The sequence below is a fragment of the Euprymna scolopes genome, chromosome 27 (genome assembly GCF_053919585.1).
Source record: "Euprymna scolopes isolate OS-2025 chromosome 27, ASM5391958v1, whole genome shotgun sequence".
NCBI lineage: Eukaryota > Metazoa > Mollusca > Cephalopoda > Sepiida > Sepiolidae > Euprymna > Euprymna scolopes.
This window is the reverse complement of record NC_136508.1, coordinates 94,246,375-94,260,751: the sequence shown is the minus strand read 5'-3', so window position 1 is coordinate 94,260,751 and position 14,377 is coordinate 94,246,375. Positions and strand designations below refer to the sequence as shown.

The window sequence follows — 14,377 nt, the reverse complement described above, 5'->3', positions numbered from 1 at the left end:
TAACTGAACCAACCATTTTGTGATTATGCAAGGCTGAAACAATATTCCAAACAATTTATTGTATACAGTTAATCGAACACAAGTTGCTGTTCTTTCCCCTTAAACTGTAGTAGTTACATAATTAAAAAAATTTTTATTTTGCACTAGCATATTCACACTCGTGAAGTGATTGACATGTTAGTTAACCCTTTATGACCTCGTTAAACTAATTCGTTCAGTCGTAAATAAATGAATATAACGGCATGAATAAAGTGGGAATTGATTCAAACACGCCTTGTACGTATTAGTTCAGTATCTGGGTAGATGCTAGATACCTCCAGATTGCAGCTATCCATTGCTTACATTCAGTATGCTGCCATCTAAATTTTTTTTATCATCTATTAGGTTGGCGCAAAAATAATGCTGTGTTTTGGCATTCAAAATTATGTAAAAAAAAAAAAAAACAAACATTATTTTGCACCAGGCTAATACATCATAATTCAGGTCATAAAATTGAAAAATATTTTTTAAATCATCTACATCATATTTCAGGTCATAAAATTAACAATAAAGTTTTTATTTTTTTATTTTTTTAATCATCTACATCATAATTCAAGTCATAAATGGTTAAGAATACACTAGTGTACAGGCGGCACTTTTGCATCAAAACTATTTTCGTAATCTATAAACAGTCAGAGTTTAAGCATCATGTTGATGTATTGTTATATTTCTTTAAAGAATAACATATGACTGATATATGAAAATGTAACATACTAGCAGGCCGCCCAGCGTTGCCCGGTTGTAAAATACGCATAAATACAATATTTTAATTAACACAGAATTCTTATCTTCTATCTATATACATAAAAGCGAAAATGTGTGTTTGTATGTATGTGTGTTTATGTGTCCGCTAAAAACTTTCAACAGACAGAACAAAAATGAACAAACTTTGTATCATATTGAAGTTCCATCCTTCGCCCGAAAAATATCGAAAAATTGGCCAAAAACGTTAATTTTTTCACCCTGAAATCAACAATTTTCTACAGGGGGTGCTCTCATGACAAGATCGGTTCTACGCATGCGTCAGTTGACGTCATGACCTAATTTACTTTAAATAGTTGAAGAACTGACTAAATTTCATGTACGTCGTGTTAACTCAGTTGGTTAGAGCGTTGGGTCATTTATCTAAACGTTTTGGGTCCGAATCGTGGCGCGAGATGTCTTTTTTTTTTTTTGAGTTTTTAAATTTAAATATTGAAGCAGGGTTATTTAAGCCATTTTTCACGTAACGTTCGTTTTTCTGTTTTTTTTTTTTTACTTCGCTTATTCTTAGGGTTTCATTAACACCCCCACCCCCGACCAACCACACACACCCAAAAACACAGCGGTACCCACTGATTTTTTAAATTTTAATATCGAAACAGGCTTATTTAAGCCATTTTTCACTTTTTGGGTTTTTTTTTATTTTTCAGAAGTTTTAAGGTTCGTTTTTCTGTTTTCTTTTTTGTTTTTCAGATTTTTACATTTAACACCGTTCGTTTGCCTTACGTTAGTTTTGTGTTTTTTGTTTTGATTACCCCCCCCCCGCTTTATTTTTCAGATAAGTTTTAACGTTTGTTTTTCTGTTTTCTTTTTTACTTCGCTTATTCTTAGGTTTTCATTAACACCCCCCACCCTCGACGATCACACACCCCAAAAACACCCGGCCAACGCCGGGTACCCACCAAGTTTTTAAATTTTAATATTGAAACAGGCTCATTTAAGCCATTTTTCACGTTTTTTTTTGGGGGGGAGGGGTTTATATATCAGATTTTTTAAAGTTTAAACGTTCGTTTTTCTGTTTTCTTTTTTGTTTTTCCGATTTTTACATTTACCATCGTTCGTTTGCCTTACGTTAGTTTTTTGTGTTTTTTTTCTCGATTTTTTAAAATTTTTTATTTAATGTTTAAAAATATTTACTTCGCTTATTCTTATGTTTTGATTACCCCCCCCCCCCCACACACACACCGTCCGGGTACCCCCCCCCCCCCCCGCGCTTTATTTTTCAGATTTTTTAAAGAGTTTTAACGTTCGTTTTTCTGTTTTCTTTTTTTTTTTTTACTTCGCTTATTCTTATGTTTTGATTAACACCCCCACCCCTGCCCGAGCACACACCTCCAAACACTCGGGCAACGCCGAGTATCCCTCCTAGTTTATTATAAACAGAAATACCATGTTTGTTTTTAACTAAGTTCGGGGAAAACCAGCTCCCTGTTTATTAGGGGGAGTGTCTCGTCTCGAAATGAAAGCTACCGTCTGATATGACGAAGTCGACATTGAACAAACGTTACTTAGCTCTCTAGAGACCACTGGCTCTGGGCCGGTGATGAGAGTCGAGTTTCGCTTTTTTTTATACCGAAAACCGAATGTAACGCGTGCCGATGCAGGAAATGTGGAATAATTAACGTTTGAAAGTCAATAAAATTAAATAGACAGGCGAGCTCCGTGGTTAAGTATGAGATATTACAATTTATAGATGACATAAAAAGTTTTAAGAAGTTGTGACGCGAGTGAGCGCTTCTCTGAAAGAAGCCTTTTGTGGACATCGAGGAAAAGCGTACATACATACATACATAGATTTTGGCTTTTATATATATTAATGAAGGGCATGGGTTATTTTTATTTACAAAATTTTAATAAACAGATGCAGAGATCACGCCCCTATTGTTCTAAATTCTCGTTTTAAAAAAGGAGTTCATTTTCTATGATTATTTGATTTTTAGTTTTTATCTTTTGGGATTAAGCTTTTAACACCAGAGACATTGAAATGTGCCTGTTACTCGAGCTAAAGGGATTTATAGTCTGGGATACCCCAAATGCAGCTGGCTGTATATGGTTGTAATGGGCCGTCGTATAGCGCTGCATTTCAACGGGCCGTCGTATAGCGCTGCATTTCAACGGGCCGTCGTATAGCGCTGCATTTCAACGGGCCGTCGTATAGCGCTGCATTTCAACGGGCCGCCGTATAGCGCTGCATTTCAACGGGCCGCCGTATAGCGCTGCATTTCAACGGGCCGTCATATAGCGCTGCATTTCAACGGGCCGTCGTATAGCGCTGCATTTCAACGGGCCGTCGTATAGTGCTGCATTTCAACGGGCCGCCGTATAGCGCTGCATTTCAACGGGCCGCCGTATAGCGCTGCATTTCAACGGGCCGTCGTATAGCGCTGCATTTCAACGGGCCATCGTATAGCGCTGCATTTCAACGGGCCGTCGTATAGCGCTGCATTTCAACGGGCCGTCGTATAGCGTTGCATTTCAACGGGCCGTCGTATAGCGTTGCATTTCAACGGGCCGATGTATAGTGCTGCATTTAAATGGGCCGTCGTATAGTGCTGCATTTAAATGGGCCGTCGTATAGTGCTGCATTTCAATGGGCCGTCGTATACTGTTGCATTTCAATGGGCCGTCGTATAAAGCTAATGGCTACAAGATACTGTGAGTGGAGCGCTTTGAATTGGGCAAGTGAACATTTATCATCACATAAAAAAATGAACATTTGTTGCATGAAAAACAAATACATGAAAGCAAAAACAATTTAGATGAATTGGATCAGCAATTGAAATACTTGGAAGCAAATATTGGTATGACGTTCTGCGCGTTGCTCCCCTGGTGCAGCCCCGTAATAGTAAAATATTGAAATATACCAGCCATATAAAATCTTTGAACAAACAAATTCTTCAGAAAATGCTAGTAGAATTTACCAACTAAAGTAAGACAAGTATTAATATTTTATATAACGTAGAATTGTCAGTGAAGATAATGGCTCAGGACACATAACTATGAGAAGCAACGTCATGCATAACAATTTGAGGAACTTTACAGAACGTACATCCAAACAAGTTAGACATGGAATCTCCCTCCAACCCCCACTTCCTTATCTGAGCCAATATTTGACATGACTTTTTACGGGACAACTTAATTTCTCTCAAATCCTATCGTTAGGCACTACTTGTATTTTTTTTTTTTTTAATGAATAAACGCTTTAAAGTAAGTAAAAGCAGTAAGACCTTAGTCAGCTTACTTTGTCTTTGATGACATTTATTTGCTATACATTTGTTTTTTTTTTTGCCACTTTTTCCTACGTCTGCCTTTTTACCAACCAACCCTTGCATCGATACAAACCGTGAGAAAGAAAGTCATACTTACAGCGGCTTGTGGTTATGTGGCGAATCTGCAATATTCTTGCTGCTCGTGTGGTATGTACATCGACTAGGCAGATCAGGACGTCGCCATTGTCGGAATGGAGATTCGCTGGCAGAAGGAGCCCAACGTTTGATGGGACATGCTATTTCCCCATTCATTTTATCAGGTATCGTGCTATTCCTGTAAAGAAGGAAAAAATAAAATTTTTATGAAAATTAGTTTTTCGTTCGTTTTTAGGAAGAAAATATAAACAAAACTTTAGAAACAATTTTCTGTTCCTATTTGGTGTTGCCCAGGAGTCTATACTTTCATTCATGATGCAAATAGGATTTCTTTGCCGGAACACAAAAAAAGAAAGAATATATTTTATATATATATATATATATATATATATATATATTAAGTAATGTGATTTATAATTTAATTTCACTGTTACAACGAGCACTTTCTATTTCCTGTATTTTAATTAAACTAGTAATTTCACTGTTACATTAAAATACACTCAGCTCTTTAGACTATTGTTCTAATCTCCTTTATATATATATATATATATATATATATATATTCAGGTTTGAGATGTTCGAAAGTCGAGACTAATGAATACAATGAGGTTGTTAGTGCTCAATAACAAGAGCAAAATATTTTTATATGAGGGTAAACAGTTACATATGGTCGCTACAAACAACCATCTGTTTCAGTCAATGAGACTTTGTCAGGCGACCCTGAACCTATCGACACCACAAAGGGGGGAAAAGGGAAATTGACCGAAACAGATAGCTGCTTGTAGAGACCATATGTAACTGTTTACCCTCAAATAAAAATATAATATATATATATATATATATATATATATATATAAGAGGAAATTGAAATTCTCAGATATGAGAACTTGGCCGCCGCCGATACACAAATAAATGTAAGCGAAAGCAAGGTCAATTATTTTCTACCTATCTGGATAAGTTTTTGTGCTTTAACTTAAAAAAAAAAAAAAGTGTAAAGAGAATGAAAAAAAAAATCACTCAAAAATCGAAAATTAAACAAACACTAGTAGAAACACATTCAATAAATGCCACCAATTGTGCTAAAACATAATCTACCAGTATTTTGTTTAATTTTTGTGCGATCATCGAGGTTCCAACTGACTTTACTGTCCTTTCATTTTTTAAGAAAGTAAAAAGGAAATTAAAACACAAAAAAAACTAAGCCAGGTAGATAGAAGAGTAACTTATCTTGCCTTTGGTAACGTTTATTTGTTGTGTATTTGTTTTTTCACCTCCTTTGTTTTATAAGCAATTGTAAAAAATACCCTAAAAATATTTGAGTTAGGAATAAAATTAGAGATTGATTATTTACTAGCAGGACCCATGTACAGGTGTTGCCCATTGAAAGCATATCACAAAGTCAGAACAGTAATGCTGTTTTGTGTGTACTGGTGGGCACTGGCCGCCTTTGCAATTGGAAATCGCTGGAAGTCATAAGTATCAGCCTCTATTGGATGGGAGTGATGATCACTGGCAGTTAGTGTTATCTAGACACATGTACTAATGGATCTTTGTCAATACAACTGTAGATTCCAGGCATACAGTCTTTGTCACTGGTGGACATGAGCAGTATAGACCTCCGGTTGTTGATTACTGGCATACAGTGTCTATCACTGGTTGCCTTGAGCGTTTTCTGCTTCCATTGGACTTCTCTTAAATGAAGTTGTGGCAGATAATAGTGTTTGCACTGGGTTCCTCTGTAAATTTTAATAATGACCAGTGTTGGGCTTCAGTTAACTGTTATGAAATAAAATCGACTGTGGTTATTTTAAATTCATGGGACTGGCGGGTACTGGCGAACATTGTTGGGCAAATCACTTGTCTGCAAATGTCTGTCACTGCCATACAGTGGCAAATACTTTCGTCCGTGGTAGTCATTGTTCTTTTTAGGTGGTTAGTGTCACTTCATAGCATAGGCTGTATGTTCCAGTTAAATGTAACTGTATATATTATAAAATATACTACTACTACTACTACTACTACTATAATGAGAGTTAAAATAAAAAAAATGATACTATTAGTAATAAGAATTTCATTGACAGCCATGATTATTTTCTGCTTACATTGGGCCATTCTTAAATGAAATTGTGGCAGCTATTTGCGTTTGCACTGGCTTCCTTCACAAATCTCGATCATAACCAGTGTCTTGCTTCATTGAACTGCTCTGTAACAAAATCCATTGTGGCTACCACCACTTCACGGCACTGGCATGCACTCTTAAGCAAATTAGTAATCGAATGTATGTCATCTGTGGTGGTCATTGAACTTATACATCTATATATATAAAAGCGAAAATGTATGTATGTTTGTGTGTCTGCTAAAAACTTTTGACCGACGGAACAAAAATTCACAAACTTGGTCTCATATGAAAGCCCCACCCTCCAGACGACAAATATTGAAAAATTGGCCCAAAAGGACCATCAAAAGTGCGTCAACTAATCGATTTTCTGCAGGGGGGGGGGCCCAAAAAAGTGACATTTTAATGTTAAACATTACATATTTTTAAATCGATTTATAACTGCCCCCCAAAATTACGGGTGCCAACTCTTCTACATAAAGTATACACGGGGCCGTTTATTTTGGGGCAACTTGTATTTAAAACCCGCTGAGTCATGTCACGTGATCTTGACGTCAGCAAGCTGTAATGGCAGTCTGAATTTAAAAAAACATTGTTGTTATTGGTAAAAAAAAAAATTTAACCCTTACACAAGCTAAACTATGAACTTCTATGCTATGACAACGTTACCAAAGTTATTAGCACGTTAAAAATAGTTAGATATGATAGTTAAACGAAAAATAACAAGCCAAAAATGTGAAGTAAAAAAAAAAAATATGCTTACAAAAAATATTAACAATCGAAGTTTTTACAAAAAAACAAACGCAGACACCATTTTCTTTTTTAGTAACACGAAGTGTGAGAAAGAGAGAGAGACGCAAACAGAGAGAGAGAGAGAGATGCAGAGAGAGAGAGAGATGCAAACAGAGAGAGAGAGATGCAAACAGAGAGAGAGAGAGAGATGCAAACAGAGAGAGAGAGATGCAAACAGAGAGAGAGAGAGAGACGCAAACAGAGAGAGAGAGAGAGACGCAAACAGAGAGAGAGAGAGAGAGAGAGAGACGCAAACAGAGGGAGAGAGAGAGAGAGAGAGAGAGAGAGAGAGAAAAGCGTTAACTTTTTCACCCCGAAATCGACAATTTTCGACTTAATTAAAACGTTGTTTTCTTTTCTTACTTGGCTTATAACTATACTTACATCGTCATCGTCGTAACGCTCGACGACTTTCAAACATCTTTCACTTATAACAATGCTTCATTCTGGCTGGCCGATTTTATTTTCAAACATCGACTCAGGGCTTCAGCTTCGATCCTACCCCCCCCGGTTTCTTTTTTATTTAACACCACACACACCTACAAACACCCGGGCAACGCCGGGTACCCCTCGCTAGTCTATAATATAAATCTCACCTGTCTGTTTAAATGTATGTATGTCTGCCTAAACCTTTCGATCGAAACGATGTATTTCCATGAGATTAGTATTGTTTTGAAGCATGACCCTTCGGGCAACAAATATCAAAAAATTGGCTAAAAGCATGAATTCCTTCACCCTCAACTGGGCACTTTTCTAGAAGGAAGGGTCGCTTTTTTGTGCCAATATTTTCGAAAGTCATCCCCTGTTTTCGATTGAATAGCCTTTCGGTTTGGCAATGGACGCAAACCAAAACACGACGTAGTCCTTCCCAAAGAAAATAGGGGAGGAGGAGAACAAAATAAAAACACAGTGCATGTTGGTAACATTCCAAAAAGTTCAAAACAAAAAATAATTGCCACATTTTCTTTTATTACATCGACATTTTCTGAATTGTACATTTTTGTCTCCTTAGATTTTTGTATTATTATTTATGAAGGATGCTAACATAAAACGAAAAATACAGAAACAAATCGAACTGAATTGAATAAAAAAATAAGAAAATGTACGTTTTCAGAGTAAACACGAAAATGGAAGCAAAGGAATTATTAAATAAGGTCTTTACCCATGGTCGGCCGTATAGGAATCGGATGATTTTGTGCGCGCGATGAATGACGCCATCTTGTTTCTTGTTTAATTGTTCGCTAAATAGCAGAAACTGATTTTGCAGTATTCTAAGAAATGCAAACGGACAACCAGTAAGAGCGGCAGAAATTAACAATTAGGGAGCGGTCAGTATTTTTTGGAATGGAAAGAGCATAGAGTGATGTGAAATGTATGTAGGTAAGAAACAAAGTTGCTGCAGCCGTTGAAAAGTTCCCGGTTATGATGGGGTTTGTAGGAGGCAGTAATGATTAGAGAGAAAAATTATGCTACCACAGTCATGTTAGACATAGTTTGTCTTGTGGCGCTCGTATGAATAAATATAATAATTTATCATAACGGATGAATGCGACTTCAAATACTTTTTTTCTTTATTTTTTTTTTTTAATTACATTTTCACCCCAAACAAGGCACATTGTCACTTTGTTGTAGGGGGCTACTATCAGGGACATAAGAATTAGGGGTACTGTGTAGGAAGTTGGGGAGCAAGATGTCGGTTCACGTTGCACTTGAACTTCTGCATGTCAGTATAGTCGGGGAAGCAGGGACCGGAAGGAAATTCCAAAGTCTAGCTGTTCTGGGGAAGAAACTACTGGAGTAGAAGGCTCTCTTGCATGTAGGGATCTCTACTGTGCAGGGGTGGGATTTAGCTGCTTGTCGGGTTTGTCGGGGCTTTTTACGTCAAGGGGGCACAAGTGCTTGCAGTTCATCAGAGCATTCACTGTTAAAGTACTTGTAGAACAGGCAGAGGGATGCAACATTTCGTCAATGTGACAGAGGCTGAAATTTAGCTGACAGTTCAAGACCTATCAGATTGGCGGCTCTCTTTTGAACCTTGTCTAGGAGCGAGACACTAGTGGCAGATGCACCAGCCCAAATATGACAACACTACTCCATACATGGGCGAATGGTGGCCTTATATAGGTATAGGATACTTTCAGCACGGTAGAGAGAACCCATCTTTTTTGCAGCAGTCCTGGCAATGTTCTCAATGTAATTGTTCTAACTCATGTTTCCTGTGAACGTTGGACCGAGGAGTTTAAAAGATGTACTTTCAGAAAAAGAGTCATTGGCCATTGCTATTGACGGTAGGAAAGGTTTCTTGTAATTATTGAAGGAAACAAGTTTAGTCTTGGTAGCATTGAATGTGACCATCTATTTTTCTCCCCATTCCACTACAGATCAGGTCTTCCTCTAATGTTTCTGGCATTTCTTTAGATATGTGTTCATTTGTTTTCCTGTCGGGTCTGTTATTGAGCGTGGTGTCGTCAGCATACATACCCATCTCACAGACAATTTTGTCAGGGAGATCATTTATGAATATTAGAAATAACAGAGGTCCAAGAATAGACCCTTGAGTCACTCCCGCATTTATATCATATTGTTTGGCTATACAACCATCAAGGACAACCTGGATTTTTCTCTTATCTAAGAAGGATCTAATTATGTTATGTATTCTTCCAGTGATGTCATATGATCTGATTTTCTTGAGAAGACCCTCATGCCATACCCTGTCAAAAGCCTTAGATATATCATATATCTATAGCTACCGCTCTACCCTCCCCCGCTTTATCCAGTGACTGATATATACGTTCTGAGATTACAGTTAGGATGTCTGCTGTGGAACAGGCTTGCCTAAATCAATACTGCTGGTCAGTCAGAAGTTTAGCATCTGTAAGGTGATGGACTAGAGCTTGGTTAATTATGGTCTCAAATATTTTGGCGAAAAGTGGGAGGAGGCTAATGGGGCGATAATTTACTGGGTTAGTTCTTTCGCCAGAATTCTTTAAAACTAGCACTACAGAAGCAGTTTTCCAGCAGGCAGGAAAGCAAGATTCATTAAGGCATTTGTTGTAGAGAGAGAACTGGAGCTACTTCGGCTGAGCACTTTTTTAATAGCACAGCCGGGATGAGATCAGGTCCACATGCTTTTGCAGTGTCAAGCTTTCTTATGATAGCATGCACCTGAGCAGGGGGGATTTTCAGATCGTCTAGTGTGGCGTCTGTCTGCAAAGGAAAGTCATGGAGGGGGTGGTTAGCAGAGTCCAGTGTGGAGTTGGAGGCAAACCGTCTGGCAAGCATGTTAGCCTTCTCAGTTGCTGAGCAAACAACCTCATGATTGTTGGATAGTGGGGGAATTGTTGATTGCCTATTATTTACTACACTGTTGTAGATTTTCCAGAAGTCTCAGGTTCCTAAATGCTGTACTTCGATGCGTTTTTGGGTGGTTTCAGTAAATTCTCTCTTAGCTGTCGCTATTTCTTTCTTACAGTTATTTCTGGCTTCTATGTACTTCTGTCTGTTTGAACTGGACTTATGTCGGTTAAATTTGTGGTACGCATGCTGCCTTTGCACTATGGCAGCTGCACAAGTTGAAGTGAACCATTGGGGAGAGTGGGGTTTGCTATAGAATTTGCGTGTGGAAACGTGCTTCGATTGCCGCTTTGAACCATTCAGTGGTCTCATTTGCGCAATGTTTAGCAGGAAGTGAAAAGATATTTTGCCATGGAGCATCCCTGATGAGGTCCCTGATGGCTTCCCAGTCAGCCTTTTTATAATATCTCGTTGTTTTGAGCACTGGCTCTTCAGTTTTGGGTCTAGAGTTTAGGGCGATTTCAACCATTACCACTGCATGGTCGGCGTTCCCAAAAGGGCTGTGGGCGTTCGTTACACAGTCATCGGGAACTGTGGTCAGAAACAGATCTAGAAGCGATGCATGTTGTTCTTGCTGGTCTGGGGAAACAGGTTGGAAACGTAACCATCTGTGATAGGGAATGAGATATAGAGAAGTTACGTGTTGTGGTATATAAAGTAGTGTGTAGTAGTCTGATGATATCGAATTTTATGTGGTGTCTGCGTTTGCCTAGCTATAATGTTTTATTCTTTAGGGAAATAATTAATCCTATTTTAGAAAAAGAAAAAAAGAGATAGAAAAGAAGACAGATAGAAAGAAAAGAAGATAGAAAGAAAAGATAGAAAGAAAAGATAGAAAGAAAAGATAGAAAGAAAAGAAGATAGAAAGAAAAGATAGAAAGAAAAGAAGATAGAAAGAAAAGATAGAAAGAAAAGATAGAAAGAAAAGAAAATAGAAAGAAAAGATAGAAAGAAAAGAAGATAGAAAGAAAAGATAGAAAAGATAGAAAGAAAAGACTGGTGCTACCAGATCAGGCTGTCCGAAGATATTGGCTTCCTGAGACGAAATGCACCTTTGATGCTTTTTGATTTTCTATTTCCTTTTGCAAAACTTTAATTATGTTCTGAAAAAACAAAAACAACCCCCCTACCCCCCTTTCTTCCTATTTCTCCTTTCTCTTTCTATCCCCCTCCTCACTTCCTGACTGGTTTCCCAACTTAAAATGTACCGAACATTAATACTGTAACACTTTTCCCTCTCTCACTGCAAAACTCATTCATGTTCTGCAGGACAGGGAATAAAAACAATAAAATCCACTATAAAACAACCAAACCAAACCAAACACTACAAACTAGCAATTGAAGAATAAAAACCTTCTATAAAATAACTGGATGCAACATGAATACTGTTTCCAAAATAACTGGATTTGGCATTAAATAACCTGAAAAGGGTTGATATGCCGTAAAGCTAAACAACCAAACAAAAGAGAAGAAGAAGAAGAAAGAATAGACAGAAGAAGAAAAAAAAGATAGAAGAAATAGAACAAGCTATGGTGTTTGATTCTTTAGGGGATTAATTGATCCTATTTTATTAATATAGATAGAAGAATAGAAGAGAAGAGAATAGAGATTAGACGTGAATTGCTTTTAATATCGTTATCAATACACAGATTATAAAGCATTATATAGAAATGTTCTTCTGTCATTACTAACCAGCAAAGCGTCACCATTGTTGCCCATTGTTGCCCAAGGGAATAGTCTATCAGGCAGAATTAAATTTTTGGGATGAGTATTGGTTATTTGTATTAGATGGATTCTTTGAAACTTTGTTAAACTCGGCTGACAGAATAAATAAATAAATAAATGAGTTTGAAATTCTGTCCAGAAATATTCCCGAATTCAGCAAGATGCACATCAAGAAGGTTGGAGGTTATATCAACAGAAACTTTGTCAAAATGACATTCAAGATGAGAACAGTAGTCAGATGAATCCAAATACAAAAACAGAATTAATATTTGACTGCTGTGGGAATAAGGAAAACCTAAAATATTGCTGAGTTGATCAATGTTTCATCCCAATTCAGGGGGACTTTTGAAGAAAATAAATTCAGGGGGACTTTTGAAGAAAATAAATTCAGGGGGACTTTTGAAGAAAATAAATTCAGGGGGACTTTTGAAGAAAATAAATTCAGGGGGACTTTTGAAGAAAATAAATTCAGGGGGACTTTTGAAGAAAATAAATTCAGGGGGACTTTTGAAGAAAATAAATGGAAATGTCTGCTCTGTGTGTGATATGAAAAGTGTTTCTTTTCCTCCCTTCGGATGAGCTGTGTTTTTAGAGGTGAATATTTGTGTGGGTGTGCGGAATTTTTTTTTTTTTTTTTCAACCGTTTCAATGTTGTGGTTGCTTGTTGAAACTGCTTAGTGTGCTGATGTCTGGAAGTAAAATCTGAGAGTTGAGGACATGTGTTGCATGGAGAGAAATGATAAGAATGGATGGGTAATTTTTAATCTTACAGACAGGCTTAGACATAATGACCTCAGAAGAAAGAAATCTGGACAGTATAGAAAGATGTCTGCAGAGCAGGAGACAGATGGTATGGCCATATTAAAAAAAAGTGGACCAGAATTCATGGATCGGTAAATATAGGTAACAGGTACAGTCACAGAAGACGACTAAGAAAAACATAAGAGGAAATGATAAAAATGTACCCGAGAGAAAGAGGGATAAATAATAGACCTAGCCAGAGATAAGTTAGCCTGGAAGTCAATTTATAAAAGACATCGAATGCATGCAAAACGGATGTTAATAAACATTCAATTTATGAAAAGAGAACAAATGTATTAGCAATGAAATTTGGAAAATTGACAGATTAGATTTCTTCCAGACTTATTCATTAGAAGAAAACTTCGAATTATAGCAGGGTTTGCTTCAGACATTCACTATGATATTAGTAAACGAAACAGAAACTACTGATTGGATTCAATATGAAAATCAATGAAATCGATTGGAATAAAAAAAAAAAAGATTAATAATCACTAAAACTGATCGAACTTTTTTACAGTATGTATAGTTTGTTAACAGCTAAAAAGGTCAAAGAAATAGGGGAAAAAACTGGCTGTATTTTTTTTAAATATGAGATGAAGAGATGAAAATACAGGCGTCAGGACGTTTGTAAGAATGGAAGATACTACGAACTTTTAATAAGGGAAAAAATGAGATCTTCAAAAGACAAATGGCAAAAATTGCATGCAACTAAAGATAAATCGATTGACGCTTTCATTTTCCTTTAATGAGAAAAAAATTTGCACAGAGTTTTAGAATCGATTTCATTTTCTGTTTGTCCTTCGTTAAAATCGGAGAAAAAAGATTCAGTAGATAATGTTTGCGATAGAATGTTTTTAAAGAGTGGAAAAATAAATAAATAAAAAAATGATAAAAAAAAAGATACACAAAAAAAGAATGAGAAAATTTATTTGTGCATCAAAAACACAAAGGATTAAAGTTTGATGAATAATTGATCTCAATTAAAAGTGAATATATATATCTATATATCTATAAAAGTGAAAGTGTGTGTGTGTGTGTGTGTGTGTGTGTGTGTGTGTCTGTCTGTCTGTGTACATTTCCCTACGCAATAACTGTCAATTTTAAGCCTACAGATTCGAAATTTGATATAAGGGTACTGAGATTTGAGAAAATCGATGTGATTGGTTTTTGGACAGAAATTTGGCGATTAAGGAGTCAAAGTTCAATGATTTGACCTTGGAGAACTCTTCCAAACTCCTCCTACAATTTTGGGTCTAAACACGTGAAATTTTAGATATAGGTTCCTTGGACATGGATCTAACTTAATAACTTGATTTGAGCCCAAAACAATAAATGTTAAGTGGTCAAAAAAAGGGGTCAAAGTTAAAAAAAAAAAAAATTGACCTCTGCGGTCTCTTCAAATTACTCAGACAATTTCTGGTCT

The 14,377-nt window shown here is 36.7% G+C and overlaps 1 protein-coding gene across 2 annotated transcripts in view; it reads right to left on the bottom strand.

The window, feature by feature from the left end:
• The window catches only part of LOC145249007 (cystathionine beta-synthase-like), a 122,109-nt gene that overhangs the window by 69,024 nt on the left and 38,708 nt on the right, over positions 1-14,377 (bottom strand). For both annotated transcript variants that reach the window (XM_080110864.1, XM_080110865.1), the window contains exon 2: positions 4,168-4,344. In XM_080110864.1, coding sequence (XP_079966990.1) covers positions 4,168-4,344 — 177 coding nt within the window. The remainder of the gene's footprint in view (positions 1-4,167; positions 4,345-14,377) is intronic.